The 15,023-nt window shown below is 39.4% G+C and overlaps 1 protein-coding gene across 2 annotated transcripts in view; it reads left to right on the top strand.

Moving 5' to 3' along the window:
• DCT (dopachrome tautomerase) overlaps positions 1-15,023 on the top strand; it is a 35,486-nt gene that overhangs the window by 14,312 nt on the left and 6,151 nt on the right. The window contains exons 6-7 of one of the 2 annotated variants that reach the window (XM_081815098.1): positions 1,392-1,527; positions 13,571-13,767. In XM_081815098.1, coding sequence (XP_081671224.1) covers positions 1,392-1,527; positions 13,571-13,767 — 333 coding nt within the window. Of the gene's footprint in view, positions 1-1,391; positions 1,528-13,570; positions 13,773-15,023 lie in introns of both variants that reach the window. The other variant, XM_081815099.1, reaches the window with a different exon arrangement.

Raw genomic sequence — 15,023 nt, 5'->3', positions numbered from 1 at the left:
GCACTGGGTGTTATACGCAAACAATGAATCATGGAACATTACATCAAAAACTAATGATGTAATGTATGGTGATTAACATAACATAATAAAATAAAATTAAAAAAATATTTGCTCATGCTCTTTCTTTTTCTTTTCTCTTAAATGTATCATGCACTTTCTGTTTATTTTCTTTTAAATGTATCAGACCTTAATATTGAAGTCTGAGATCTCAGAGGAGTATTACAGACCAAATGCAACTCAAGTCACAGCACAGCAATGACACCACAATACTTGAAATTTAAAGGCCAACTAATAATTCTCTCCCTCTAAAAAGACTTTAAGAGTTGTGGGAAATAAGTATGGATATAAATAAGATTTTAAGCAAAGATGAATGGGGCTCCAAAAAGACACAGTGGATAGATTCATGGTCTTCCCCCAAACCAGATTCTCTCTCTCCTGTGTGTAAATTATACAGGTGATGGGTTATTTGGGGCAGAGGTGGGGTAAACTGAAAAATGCAGAGGCTGTGCCAAGTGCAGCAGAGCTCAGGGTCTGTGTGGGAGTTGGACACAGCTCTGGGTAGTGGCAATGGTCCTATAAAGGCTGACATTTAAGATTGTTTGAAAAGGAGCATACGTTTGTTTTTCACGGTAGTAAAAATGCTATTGAAATGGAGTGCAAGCTTTATAGATTTGAGTTCAGGGAATGGTTATCGAAGTGTGGGGCCCAGACTACCGTAACTGGGATCACTTGGGAGCTGGTTGGAAACACAAATTGTGAAGAACCGGCCCACACTTCCTGAATCAGAAACTCTGAAGTGGGGCATGAAATATGTCTTTCTCTCCAGTGATTCCCATGTATACTTAAATTTGAGGATCACTGAGTTAGGATAAGGACAATCTGAATTTCCTAAAAATGGGGAGGAGAAAAAGACAAGGATAAGTGGAATTTGGGGATGCATTTAGAATGCTGAATATGTTACAGTCAAGCTGGAGGTCTATTTAGTTGAGAAATGGGATATGAGATTATATGCTAATTCAAAAAATATTTCTGATTACAGACCATGTGCTGGGCATGGTACTGAGCTCTGGCAATAAAAATCTGGAGAAAACAGTCTGTGTCCTCTAGGACTTCATAGTCTGGCCGGGGGGACAGATATGAAGGTATAGAATTGTCATACAGTATATAAAAGAGGTATAATCCAACTGAGCAGGTGCAGAAAGTAAGCATTGATTAAGAGTTCCCTCCCCTGATGGAAGATCATCATTAAAAGTTGGGACTAATTTGTAGTTAATTAGCTATGACAGAGCTTCCCCATCTCAAGTCAGAAGACTGTTATTTAGGCTGGAAACAAAAAAAGGAGACCTTTATCAATTGTAACTGTTGTCACTGACATACTGATTTTCTCTCAGGAATGCCCTGGAAGGGTTTGATAAAGCGAACAGCAACCTGGACTCTCAAGTGATGAGCCTACATAACTTGGTTCATTCCTTCTTGAATGGGACAAGTGCTTTGCCACATTCTGCTGCCAACGATCCTGTCTTTGTGGTATGTTCAAAGGCTCAAACTAGATGAAAAATTTTCTACGTAAGATGTTGGATTTATTTGCTTTTCAGTAAGATTAAGGTTTGGTGTGTGTTATATTCTCTTTGTGCACAATGGGATGTATTCAAATGTTAAATTCGTTTTATTCTACGCCCCAGAGGTGGTAGGATAGCATTTAAAGTCCCTTTTTCAGAAACCCACGCTTTGGAGATGGTTAGCTTTGGAATGACACCAGACAGGAGTTTATAGTCCAGAGTTGGATTCATAAGTTAGCATAGTGATATTATAAATTATAGCACAATTTATATAATAAATTAGTATAATGACAATACTTTTTCAATCATAAAATGAGTGATGTTGAAGATGAAGCCCAGCCACCCGGCACCTTTGGAAGAGCACACCAAGTCCACAGCTCTGTTGGTGTTTCATCCTGGCCCCCTCACTCACAAAGCGTTCTGCCTAAAAATGAGCTGTTCTTGCTGTCCTAATATCATTGTGTCCACTTTGGACTGAATCTTCCATGTAAGACACTCGTCACAAGATGGCGCAGACCTCCCTGGGTGTACAGGAAGGGGTTCTTTTGCTCCTTCTGTGTCTACTTGCTAATCAATCAATGTAGGTTTACCAGAATCCGGTCTTTACTTGCTCTCATGGTTATATACCACCTAGTAACGAGTTTACTTGAGAGGGTGAGGACCATGGCCAATGTCCACCCGCAAACGCAGGAGGCTACCAATGTGTAAGAGAACCTGGTAGTGCTGAACAGAAAAAATGGTTTGGGTCAGTTTGCATACTTGCAGTTATATTCAGTCATTTTTTTTGTTTGTTTGTTTGCAAATGAGTAGATTCTACCCAAACTAATTAAGGATAAAAGAATTAATTTATTGACTTAAATAACTGGGAAACAGAAGGGTGCTGAATCTAGCGGCTCAAACGATGTCAGCTCTATCTCCGTCTTCATAAACAACCTCTTTGCATGCGGTAACTGAGCTAGCCATCGGCAGCCACAAATGAGCACGCTACCAGCTTAGCACGTGGGGCAGGGGCCAGAAGCAGCCACGTTACCATAGTATTGGAGAACAGTCCCAGGATTGGCCAGGCCTGGATTACCTGCCCTCCGTGAACCAATCAGTATGGCAAGGGGAAGGAGGTACTCTGATTGGCCAGAGCAAGGTCACATGTTCACCCCTACTGTCCACGCATGTGTGTGACCCCAACACACACAGCTTTAGGGAGCTCCCTGCAGGAAAGAAAGTTTGTGTTAGCCAGAAGGGGGACGGAGGGTGGGGATGGAGTGCTGAACAGAAAAAATGACAAATGTCTTCAATTAATACAAAAACCACATTTGATGTTCCTTACTTTATTAACTGGCTTCATATCTCTGAGAGGAAATACAGCCAGTACAGAGAGAGCTGTTGTTGGCTACGGAGGAACCTTACGGTTCTTTAAAATTCAAGTGTGATGAACTAACTCCCTTGATACATGTTTGAGTCCGATTTCGGTCTCACTTTAAAACAAAAGGAAAAACAAAGAAACTCGACAGTGGGATTATAATGTTAGAATCCCAAGCTCTGTTAGTTTTAAAAATCTGTTCACCAAGGGGCTCTCTGAGACTAACAAAACAGGGGAGGTGTAGGTCGGGGCCATGTTATCCCAGCTGTCCTTGGTCAGCGCCCTCCAGCCGAAGACTGCGAGGAGCCGCTGTCGTGGAGCACGTGGTTCCATGGTTCCATAAGACCAAGGCTGGTGTATTCCTTGTTGTTGGGACAGACTGGGAAACCATGGAGTGGCTCAGGGGCTAGAAAAGAATGAACAGGATTTGGGCTTGAGCTAGCTGAGATGGGGAGGGTGTAAGGAGGCAGGGCTTTGCTCTGGATTGGATGCTGTCAGGAAGCGGGGCAATTCTATGATTGAGTACCCCAATAATTCTTAGTAAATGGTAGAGCAGTGGGAGTCGCTTGTAATAGCCGGGAAAGGGCTAATGTTCTTGTTAGGTATTGTACGGTTTGGGCAATGTTCATATTTTGTCTACATTCAGACACAGTCATGGAGTTGTCTTGTTTTTGTCCTGACCCATCACGGTCACAGAGTGACCTTGTTTGATGTTGATGTTCCATGATTGTTTATCCCCCGCAGAACACCAAGGCCTCTTTTTTTTAATTTAATATTTTTAAAAAGATTTTTATTTATTTATTTGAGAGAGAATGAGACAGAGAGCATGAGAGGGGAGAGGTCAGAGGGAGAAGTAGACTCCCTGCTGAGCAGGGAGCCCAGCGGGACTGGATCCTGGGACTCCAGGATCATGACCTGAGCCGAAGACAGTTGCTTCACCAGCTGAGCCACCCAGGTGTCCCCACCAAGGCCTCCTTGATAGAGCCAGGCCCTCTCTGGCTTTAAGGATACTTAACTCACTATCCACTATTTTAACATTGTCTTCAGGGTTGTGTGTCTTGAATGGATGGTTTCAAAGCAATTAGAAGAAGAAATTTCACCACTGGTCTTTTTTTATTTTGCCAGTATTTTGAATTCAAATTAATTTAAATATTATCTAGTATAGATTGCATTGTAGTAAGCAAACACTTTATGGGTTTTTTCTTTTTCCAGAATTTTCCTCACTTTAATGTTAATTTTAGTAGTGTATCTTAGTCTGCTCAGGTTGCCATAACAAAAATAAAATAGACTGTTAAACAACAGAAATTCATATCTCACAGTTCTGGAGGCTGAAAGTCCAAGATCAAGGTGCTGAGTGATGTGGTTCCTGGGGAAAGCTCTCTTCCTGGCTTACAGACCCCTGCCTTCTTGGTGGTGTGTCCTTACATAGTGGAGAGAGGCAGAGATCTCTGGGGTTTCTTCTTATAAGAGCACTAGTCCTATCATCTCGGGGCTCCACACAGATGACCTTATTTAACCCTAATTACCTCCTTTAGGTCCCATCTCTGAATATAGTCACATTGGGGGTTAGGGTTTCAACACATGAATTTGAGGGGGTCATAAATCAGTCCATGCCATCAGTTTCTAGCAGTTTGTTTTTCTGGACTCCTGGGCGGCCACATGGCATAGTCAAAAGAACACTGGATTACAAGTCAAATAACTTTTTTATTTCGTCCTGAATTGTGCAATCTTGGGAGTCTCCTTGAACTGTGTGAAGCCTCTGTTTCCCGCTCTGCAAAGTGCAGGTCACAGGGCTTGATCTGGTGTTGGAAGAGAGTGGTGTGCTCATTAATGCAACACTGAATAGATTAGAATAATACAAAGCTGCTTTAGAAACTGCCAAGTACAAAACAAAATTTACCATAAGACAACAATGTGTTTTATGGTAGTCGCTGGGAAGAATTAGAGAACTATATGTTGGCTTTCAATTTCCAAACCTTAATTAAGGTTTCTTATCTTGTTCTCCATGGCAGACAGTTGTGCCCTAAGGCAATTTTACTGAAAGAAATACTGAGGTATTTCAAAGGTGACTTATTATTTTTATCTCCACCCAGGGTACCAAAAAAGGAGATATGAAGAGGGAGGGTAAATGTGTAGCTCACAATGCTCTGAGCTTGCCTGGTGGTGTGAAGGTCTGGGTAGGTTTCTGGATTCCCGGATAGATGAGTGCCTGGCCAGGGTGAGCTGTGGGAAATCCAGAGATGGAGCATTTGATGAGCTATTCCTTTTTTTCTAAAAAGTGTTTCTTCCCTCATATTTGTATAACAAAACATGAAGGAGTTGTGAGAAATGTGGACTCTTGATCCCAGCCTTTAGCAAGGTGGGGGCTTACGTGCGATATCTCCACAGCTGTCTTAGCTCTTCTGTAGGATGCTTGCCTTGTTTATTGGTTCTAACTGGCTATTTCACATCATTTTTCTGGCCATTATCTCAGCCATCAGCTTATGCCACACAGTACTTGTTCTCTCTTCTCTGCTCTGTATCTTTACATCTAGTTATCTATACTATATTTCTCTAAATAAATTTTTGTAAAACATACATTTTCAACTATATAGTTTATACACACAGTCCATATTCATGAGAAAGAATGTCACAGTACTCCTTATCCAGTATGCCAAAATATTATGAGCAGAACAGCAGAATATTCTGGCAAATTCAGGATTATATGCCTCCACACAACCTTTCTCTCCTACTAAAGGAAAGAAGGGTGCTGCTAGTAACTTGCTTTTCAACACCCGAGGTTTCAAGGATTATTACATCTTATCTCCTTCTTTGGAGGATGCCCAATTTGTGTGTAGGGCTTGGCAGATAGTGAGTGTTTTAGGCTTTACAGGCCCAATATCTCTGTTGCAACTACTCAACACTGCCTCTGTAGCGTGAAAGCAGCCATAGACAATACGTGAGTGAGTGAGTGTGGTGTTCTAATAAAACTTTATTTAAAAAACAGGTGGTAAAAAAAAAAAAGATTAAAAAACAGGTGGTGAGGGGCGCCTGGGTGGCTCAGTTGGTTAAGTGTCCGACTCTTGATTTTTGGCTCAGGTCATGACCTCAGGGCCGTGAGACTGAGCCCTGCATTGGGCTCCGAGCTGAGTGTGGAGCCTGCTTGGGATTCTCTCCCTCTCCCTCTGCCCCCCTACCCCATGTTTTCTCACGCTCTCTCTCTCTAAGAGACAGAAATAAAAAACAGGTGGTGAGCTCTGTTTGGTCCACAGGCTTTAGTTTGCCAACTCCTGCTCTAAGGAATTAATGTCCGTTCTCTGTAGTATGTTTCCTCTATCAGTCATGTTTCTCTTCCTGCTCTAGGGAGCCACATTATGACTTTATGGATGAGGAATTCTGTGACTTATGTGTAGTTCAAAACACTAGATATTTAATCATCCTTGCCTTCATTACTTTTAATACCTTTAATATTTAAAATTTTGTTCTTCTTTGGTATAAGTTGTCATGTGCATATAAACAGACGAAAAGCCACAGACTTTTTTTTTTTTTTTTTGCAGCCATGAAGCGTTTTGGCACTAGTTCCAGAACTCACAATTACTTTAGGCTATTCACATCAAGTTTCATGTTGAAACCACTTTAGGCTTAAATAATTTTTGCACATATTGAGATCCAGGTTAAAGCATTTCGGTTCAAAGAGTGATAGCTTCTGGAATTTCAAATTCACGAGGCAGTTTATGCAAATATATTGCATGCAATATTTATTAAAATTATTTTCCTGAAATCTCTTCAAGCAAGAGAGGGGCAAAGTTGTATCTGATCACTATAACGAGTAAAAGATATAATGTTAAAATATAGGAAAAACTCTGAAACCAATCTCTGAAGTTCTAATAATTCATAAGGTAATTGAAGGATATGCACGCATTTATCTGGAAAATATGATTAGGTCACAGAAATGCTAAGTAGTGCCGTCTTCAGTATTGAATTTAGGTATAATCTAGGGGGAGAAAAAGGAAAACCAAAAGACCCTAACATTAAATAGTTGAGTTAACGGCCAAGAAAGAAACAATGTTACAGACTAAATATTTTCCTTCCAGCTTCAAAGCAACTATTCTTTTTTTTTTTTTTAAAGATTTTATTTATTTATTTGAGAGAGAGAGAGTGAGAGAGAGCAGGAGAGGGGAGAGGGTCAGAGGGAGAAGCAGACTCCCCACTGAGCGGGGAGCCCGATGTGGGACTCGATCCTGGGACTCCCGGATCACGACCCGAGCTGAAGGCAGTCGCTTAACCAACTGAGCCACCCAGGCGCCCTTCAAAGTAACTATTCTTAGGACTGTATTTGAATGTTATTCTTTTAGAAAGGTACATTTGGCAAGTTCTAATTCTTTCAATTCTTAAGTGACTGGGGGATTCATAGGGTGCATGGCTAATACGGCATAGCTCATGTGTTTGTTTGTCATCTTATACATTGGACTCCTACATGGAATAAGACGTATACACAGTCTTATCATCATTTGTATTTCTTAACAATGACTAATAGTTGGGTAAGATAACTCCATTAATTTTTGGGGGGGAAGCAAGAAAAGAGAAAATGAGTTTCTAAAAACAAGAATCTAATGGACTACATGAAGTTAATACCCTTCTGACTCTACTGTTCTAGGCTGTAATAAAATTAGTAAAATTAATAGGTCATAATAACAAGTATGAAATACTGGTGAATTGGTATGAGTTTAGTTAAAATTTTAAAAAGACGAGTATAGGACATTGCTTCTCTCTCCCCAAGAGTGAGGCACTTAAAAATGGATCCATTTTATTTATCTTTCTTACAAAAGAAAAAGCATATCAGTTGGTTAAGCATCTGACTCTTGATTTCAGATCAGGTTATGATCTCAGAGTTGTGAGATTGAGCCTTGCATCAGGCTCCTCGCTCAGTGGGGAATCTGCTGGAGATTTTCTCTCTCTCTCCAATCCTTCCCCCCTCCCACCAAATAAATAAATCTTAAGAAAAAAAGGAAAAGTATAATTAGGCTAATACCTTGAGTATTTAAATTAACATTGTTTTACATTAATTTTTTATTTTTTAATAGTTTAACAATTTTTAATGATTTAGAGTTACAGAAATATTGGCCAAAAGGTTTTTTTTTAAAGATTTTATTTATTTATTTGAGGGAGAGTGAGTGAGAGAGAGAGAGAGAGCATGAGAAGGGGGAGGGCCAAGGGGAGAAGCAGACACCCTACTGAGCGGGGAGCCTGATGCGGGGCTCAATCCTGGGACCCTGGGATCATGACTTGAGCTGAAAGCAGATGCTTAACTGACTGAGCCACCCAGGTGCCCCGGCAAAAAGATTTTTAATTGTCTGTAATTCCATCTCAATTTTCTGCTTATTTCCTCGCATATTCTATGTTTGTACAGTTGTACTTATGCACACTGTTTAGGTTGTTACATCGTTTCCTAAATACTTCCTTTTCAAAAATTTAAAATAGATAATGCACATAAGGGGTTCAAATATAAAAGACATAAAATGAAGACTCTGTATCAATACCATCTAGTTATTACCATTTCCCCCTATTCTTCCAGATTCATTTTATAAATATACAAACAAATATGTTATCTGAATGGCAGCATACTATAGACATGTCTGTGACTTCATTATTTTTATTTTTTACTTTTTCTAAATCATTCCATATCAGTTCATAAAGGCCATTCCGTTCCTTTTTTAGGGCTGTATAGTATTCTATAGTGCAGCTTTATCCTGAAAATTTTAGCCAGTTTTCTGTCAGTGGGCATGTAGGTAGTTTCTAATCTCTTGCTTGGCAAACAATGTTTCAGTGCATGAACACCTAGAGTAAGTCAAGAGAATAGAATTACCATGTCAAAGATTAAATAAATGCATTTGAAATGTCAGTAGATACTGCCAAATTGCCCTCCAGAAGGTTGAATAATCCTACATTTATTTATTTAATGTATGTATTTTTAAACAACTGAGATAAAGTTAATAATTCCTAAGGAATGTGACACCTTGGTGAATTTTATAAGAGCTGAGGTATTGGAGATGGTGGCTGGCCATCTGCTTGGGCAGAGCATCCCAGGGTGGCAGGATTTCTATACTCTTGGTCTAGGGGATAGCTTGGTTTTTTAACTTGACAGGGGCTAAATGGCACCTGAAGAAATTCTTTTCAACTCTAAACTTTGTAAGGATAAACCCATGTTCTATTGAGAAGAACTAAACCTATGCTAAGAGATGAACTGCATACTCTTTGTCATTGATGAAATTAAGTAGTATAATGGCAAACCACATTTATATACAAATCTAAAGTGGTTATAGCATTGATTTGGGTTCCTTTCTCCTAGAGCTTTGGTGATTCCTTAGACATGAATGGCCTGGGAGTATCTCAGTTCTTATCTAGAATCTCTTCTGACATCCCCCTGGTTTTCTCTCTCCCACCTGCTTATGACATATGCTGAACCAGTGACTTCTTTTAAAGCTGTCGAACTAATAGCAGAACCTCTTATAGTCGTCTTTTTGCATGTGTTCAAAGTTTAATCCTTAAAGTATAAGCTTTCTTCCTCAAGGGCTCAACTGATACTTCTTTTTTAAATTGAGATATAACCGACATATAAAATTAAGTTAGTTTCAGATGTACAGCATATTGATTCAATATTTGTATATATCGCGAAACCAGTCATCACAATTAGTCTAGGTACCATGTGCCACCATACATAACTTTATTTCTTTTTATATACATGCTAATATATCTTACATACAATGTATATTGCATATATTTTAGGTACACTTATTTATATTTTATATACAATGTTATTATACAAATATATGTAGAAAGGGTACTTTTTCTTTTCTTTTCTTTTTTTTTTTTTAAAGATTTTATTTCTTTATTTGAGAGACAGAGAGAGAGCATGAGTGGGGAGGGGAGGGGTAGAGGGAGAGGGAGAAGCAGGCTCCCTGCCCAGCAGGGAGCCCAATGTGGGTCTCGATCCCAGGCCCCTGGGATCATGACCTGAGCTGAAGGCAGAAGCTTAACCGACTGAGCCACCCAGGCGTCCCTACCTTAAGTTTTAAGTGGAACCTCCCATATGAAACTGGGTGTCTATTGTGTGATTTCCGAGTGATCATATATGAGTTCTCAGAGGAGCAGAACATTATCACAATAAAATTCACTCTGACCATGAATGATGTCTTCTAGATAGGAACACATGAACTCAAGTGGTGAACACCACAGTGTGCTGGGTGATGTACTGGTGTCCGTGGTCATTATGGCAGGAATCTGATTGTGCAGACATCTAAGTTAAGGTTAAGTTTGATACTAACTATCCTCCAGTGATCCTGAAAAAGATATGCACGCTTTCCCTATATTTTATTCAAGTTTCTTTATGCCTTCCAGCACAATAGCCATTGATTGATTGCTTTTTTTTCTGCAAGGGTTGCATTTAAAAATTTTTTACCTTGAAAGCCCATAGAATCACACTTTCTTCAACACTGCCTCCAAGGTGAAAGTTTTTTTCTTCCTGTACCTATCCTTATGTGTTGGAGCAAGATAGAATGGGTTTGTGAGCCAAATTTGTAACCTCATTTCTGAAGCACTCAATATTTAATACCCAAATATAACTATGTATCTCTGTAGCAGATATAAGGCAACCACAGTATACTGTTACTTTACTTTTGCTTTTATTTATTACCCTCCAATTACATGTAGCCTTTACAGAGACATTAACTGAGCTCATTTTTGACTCATGTGAAACAAAGATACTATTAGTTTCTCAAGAGCAATTCAAGGTATCTTGTTTAGGAGCAATGTTCACAACTCTAACAAAAATACCTATTCTACAGACTGCACCACTTCTCTTTATGGCTGTGGATATGTTATTGCTTGCAGCATTTTGTTTATTGTGTTCTTTGCATCTTCTTGGCACACACTAACCTCTTTTACTACATTCTATAAATTGGGTGCTCTGTATATAGTTCCTACCCCAGCATTTATTGTACAGTGTTTTATAGCCCTTCTGAGACCTATAATCTCTCCTTATTATTTTTCCCTGTTCTTTTATCTCTCCAAATTATGAATTGCTGCAGAGTCTTGTCCCCTCCTTAATTATTTACACTTTGTCCTGGGTGAATTCTGGTGTTTTCCAAAAGTTATTTGCTTCTTGCAGCACTGAATCTGGACCTTCCTGTGTCCTGAGAGTCCCTTGTCTCTTTTTCTAATCAGAATTTGATCTCTGACTTGAACTCAGACAGTATCTAAAAGCTCGGGAGATACTGTGTGACCTTCTTTGGAAAATACACTCTGGTACACCCCTAGATACTTTTTATGTGTATCACTTAGGATTTGGTTCAGCTGCTTAGAACAGAAAACCCGTTATAGAAGCCCAAACAAAAAAGAGGTGCATTTTTCTCTTAATGTAAAAGATCCCCAGTGGCAGGTAGTCCGGGGCTGGTATTGTATCTCCAGACTCATCACAGACCCTTCTGTGTTTTTGCTCTACCACCCTTGGTGAGTGGCTTCTTTTCCTAACTTTGTTAATTAGCAATTAAGATCGCTGCTGCAACTCCAACCATCACATCCATGTTCCAGGAAACAGCAAGGATAAATGGAAAGGGGAAAAGGGTCACTTTTAAGCTGAGACCTCCACCTTTAAAGAACTTTCTTAGAAGTCCCATCCAGTGACTCCTAGTTCAATCTCAGGGATAGTTTGATACATTGCCTCACTCAAAAAAAAAAAAAAAAAAAGGAAGTTACAGAGGAAGAAGAGAGTGGATATTTGGTAAGCAACCAATAAATAGTGCATGTTATCCTTAGGCATTCAGCCTCTATTGCTTGGGCTCCATGTTTGTGGCAAAAGTTCTATTTGAAACTGGCAGGCTCCCCAGGCTACAGCTGGAGGATGAAGCACAACTTCCCTGTATGGGAACCTTCTAACCTTATCTGGAGTTCCCGGGATTCAGGACATGAGGTACGTTTTTGGCAACCTATACCCACAACTAACACTTAACTCTTTTTCCAGGGCTGATGACTTTCTCTAAGCTCTCCTTGTAGGAAACGTTGATCACTTGCATTTTCACATGTCTTCCAAAGTTGTTGCTTATGCAATAAACGTTATACCTTTATTTCTTTGGAGCTTCAATTTTGTTACTCAAGTCTAAGATTTTAGAATTAAGAAAAAAATCTTTTATCTCTGTAAAAGCCCAGGTCTTAAAATTTGATGTTTTTGTTTTTAAGATGATTGTCTCTGCCATGAACTGTAAAAATCCATTCGGGAAAAAACTCCTTGAGTAAATCACTTGATTCTTTTGACTATCTTATATGTAGCCATGTGAAACAATATAGGTAGAAAGTTCTTGCTGTTGCCTGATCAGGGCAACATGCTTCAGGGCAGGGATCATTGCATTGGTCTTAGATAGACTGATGACAGAAAACAGAAGAAATGCGATTGCAAGTTGAGGAAATAGCACCAGATAGAAAGGGGCCTCTTTAGTTGAATTGTACAAAAGACAAAACTACTTTGCATGGCACAGTCTTCAGACAACAAATTCTTATTTAAACATCAACTCTGTCCAGGTTGCATGCTAAGCTGATGCTTCAAAGGTAAAAAGACCCAATCTCTGACCTTTAGGAGTTAGGGGTGTTGTTAAGGAAAATAGATAAATAAGTAACAAGTTATAGTATAATTTGGCCAGTGCTCTAATTGGAGTACAAGGAATAAGGGTGAATGAATTCATAATGAATTCGTTTGATAATCATTTATTGGAATAAGTACTCCCCAACCCCCATATGACAGGCTCTGGGATGACAGCACTTGGGACCCAGGGGAAGAGAAGGGAACAGTGTCCCTAAGTCCTTGAACTTACAGTCTAGAAATAAAAGAGGAACCCAGCATAAAAGTTGGGCTGAACTCTCACATTTATGTCGTGTTGCAAAATTGGGGCTATGAATGTGGAAATTTTGCTGTTAATATTTTAAAACATATAATAATTGCTGTAATTGAGAAGGACTGTAATAACTTCCTTGAGAAAATAAAAATGAGCACTGTGCACATCACAACATTTTTTAGACTTTCTTTTGCTGGCATAACACTGAAAATTCAAATGAGAGTGTTATGAAATGAGTACATAGAAGGGTTGTCCTGCTGAGAAAAATTTGAAAACCCATTTTGGAGATTTTCTTCCTTCCTTCTTTCCTCCCTCCCCCCCTCCCTCCCCACCTCCTTCCCTCCCTCCTCCCTCCCTCCTCTCCCCTCTCCTTTCCTTCCTTCCTTCCTTTCCTGTCCATTTGTTTCAATATTGTTAAGCACAGCCTCTTCTTCCTCTTCTGTTAAAACTAAAACCAAAGATATCTATCTTATACTTGCCCTTCTCTCCAACTTAATAATTAACATTCACTTAGCAAAGACATCCGATGTTCCCAAACCAGTGTTAAATCTGTTAATGAACTTTCATTTGTTCACTCGACAAGGGGTTGATGATCCTGTTTGGAGAGATGCCAGGCAGCCTTGAAAACATAACTAAAAATATCAGTGGGTATGTCACTAAGATACGGTTGGGTACAGAGAAGTTCCTCATGTCCAGAAGAACCCCATTCCACTTTAGAGAAAGCTCCAGTCAGATTGGCCTGATTGGGACAGACAGATCAATGTCAAATGCCATGTTCAATTGTCTTGCAGGTACTTCATTCCTTTACCGACGCCATTTTCGATGAATGGATGAAAAGATCCAATCCTTCTGTGGATGCCTGGCCTCAGGAGCTGGCACCCATTGGTCACAATCGGATGTATAACATGGTTCCTTTCTTCCCTCCGGTGACGAATGAGGAATTCTTTTTAACTGCAGACCAACTCGGCTACAGCTATGCCATCGATCTGTCAGGTAACAAATACAGCTTCTGTGGGGATAATCTACTCATCTTCTTTTTTTTTTTTTAAGATTTTATTTATTTATTTGAGACAGAGAAGATGAGAGGAGAGAGAGAGAGCACATGAGAGAGGGGAGGGTCAGAGGGAGAAGCAGATTCCCTGCCGAGCAGGGAGCCTGATGCGGGACTCGATCCAGGGACTCCAGGATCATGACCTGAGCCGAAGGCAGTCGCTTAACCAACTGAGCCACCCAGGCGCCCCAATCCACTCATCTTCTGAAGGACTTTTCTTTCTTTTAAAAAATGCAAACCAAGACCTTATATTCAAGTACTCAGGTCTAGTTAATTTTTTAGCAGTTTTCTAGAATATATATATTAAGCAAAATGAGCCTTTAAACTACCAATTAAACATCAGAAAAGGGACTAGTTTGATGACTGAATTAATAAATAATAGCATATAATAAATATATAATAAATAATCTGAATTAATAAAAAACTGGTTTGAAATGTCTAGCCAATAAAATCAAAATGCACTAGCCACATGTGGATGGGGATCATCAGGACTTGGAGAATCATTACTTGAAGGAAGGGCTTGGTTTAGGGTGAAGCAAGTGTAGCACTTGCCCTGAGCACAAAGTTCAAGGGGAAACCAAAAAATTCAGTAACTGAGATAAATAATAATGTAATGTAATATTTTCTTAAAATCAAAGTTAAAGCAGAAAAGATGAATACACTATCAAAATTCTAAATAAAGACAGGCAGTTGTTATTGTTGTTTATTCAACCCTGCATTATTTTGTAATGAGACCAGTTATTTCCAGTTAGCCCATACCAGCCCTGTTGGGTGGGTTTATGAGGTTGATGTTGGCCTGCCAACAGATTGGGCTGCATGGGGCTTCACGTATATGTGTTCTTAATTAAAGTTCTTTAAGTCATGTTTTTACACTGTAGATTTTTTATTAGCTTTTTTCCACTTGGTTAAAAATATGGGAGGATATTTTGATAAGTATATATATGGACACATATTTTTCTATTTGCCCAAGCCCCAATATAGCTCCATGGGCCATTTAAACAATCTTAGGACAGGTTGAGAAAGAAAAGACAAAATAATAAAAAATACCTTATTTTGTCCAGAACCCAAAAAAACACACAGCCCATCTGCTGGTGAGTTTTCCCCACTTGTGTCTATTCCATCTTCCCTAAATCTCTGCCTATGGTGTAATCATAATGACCTGTGAGCTGACATCTCTCTCTCTCTCTCTCTCT

The sequence above is a fragment of the Leptonychotes weddellii genome, chromosome 3 (assembly GCF_054177405.1).
Source record: "Leptonychotes weddellii isolate Sample4059 chromosome 3, ASM5417740v2, whole genome shotgun sequence".
Lineage (NCBI taxonomy): Eukaryota > Metazoa > Chordata > Mammalia > Carnivora > Phocidae > Leptonychotes > Leptonychotes weddellii.
This window is presented reverse-complemented; position numbering and strand designations above follow the sequence as displayed.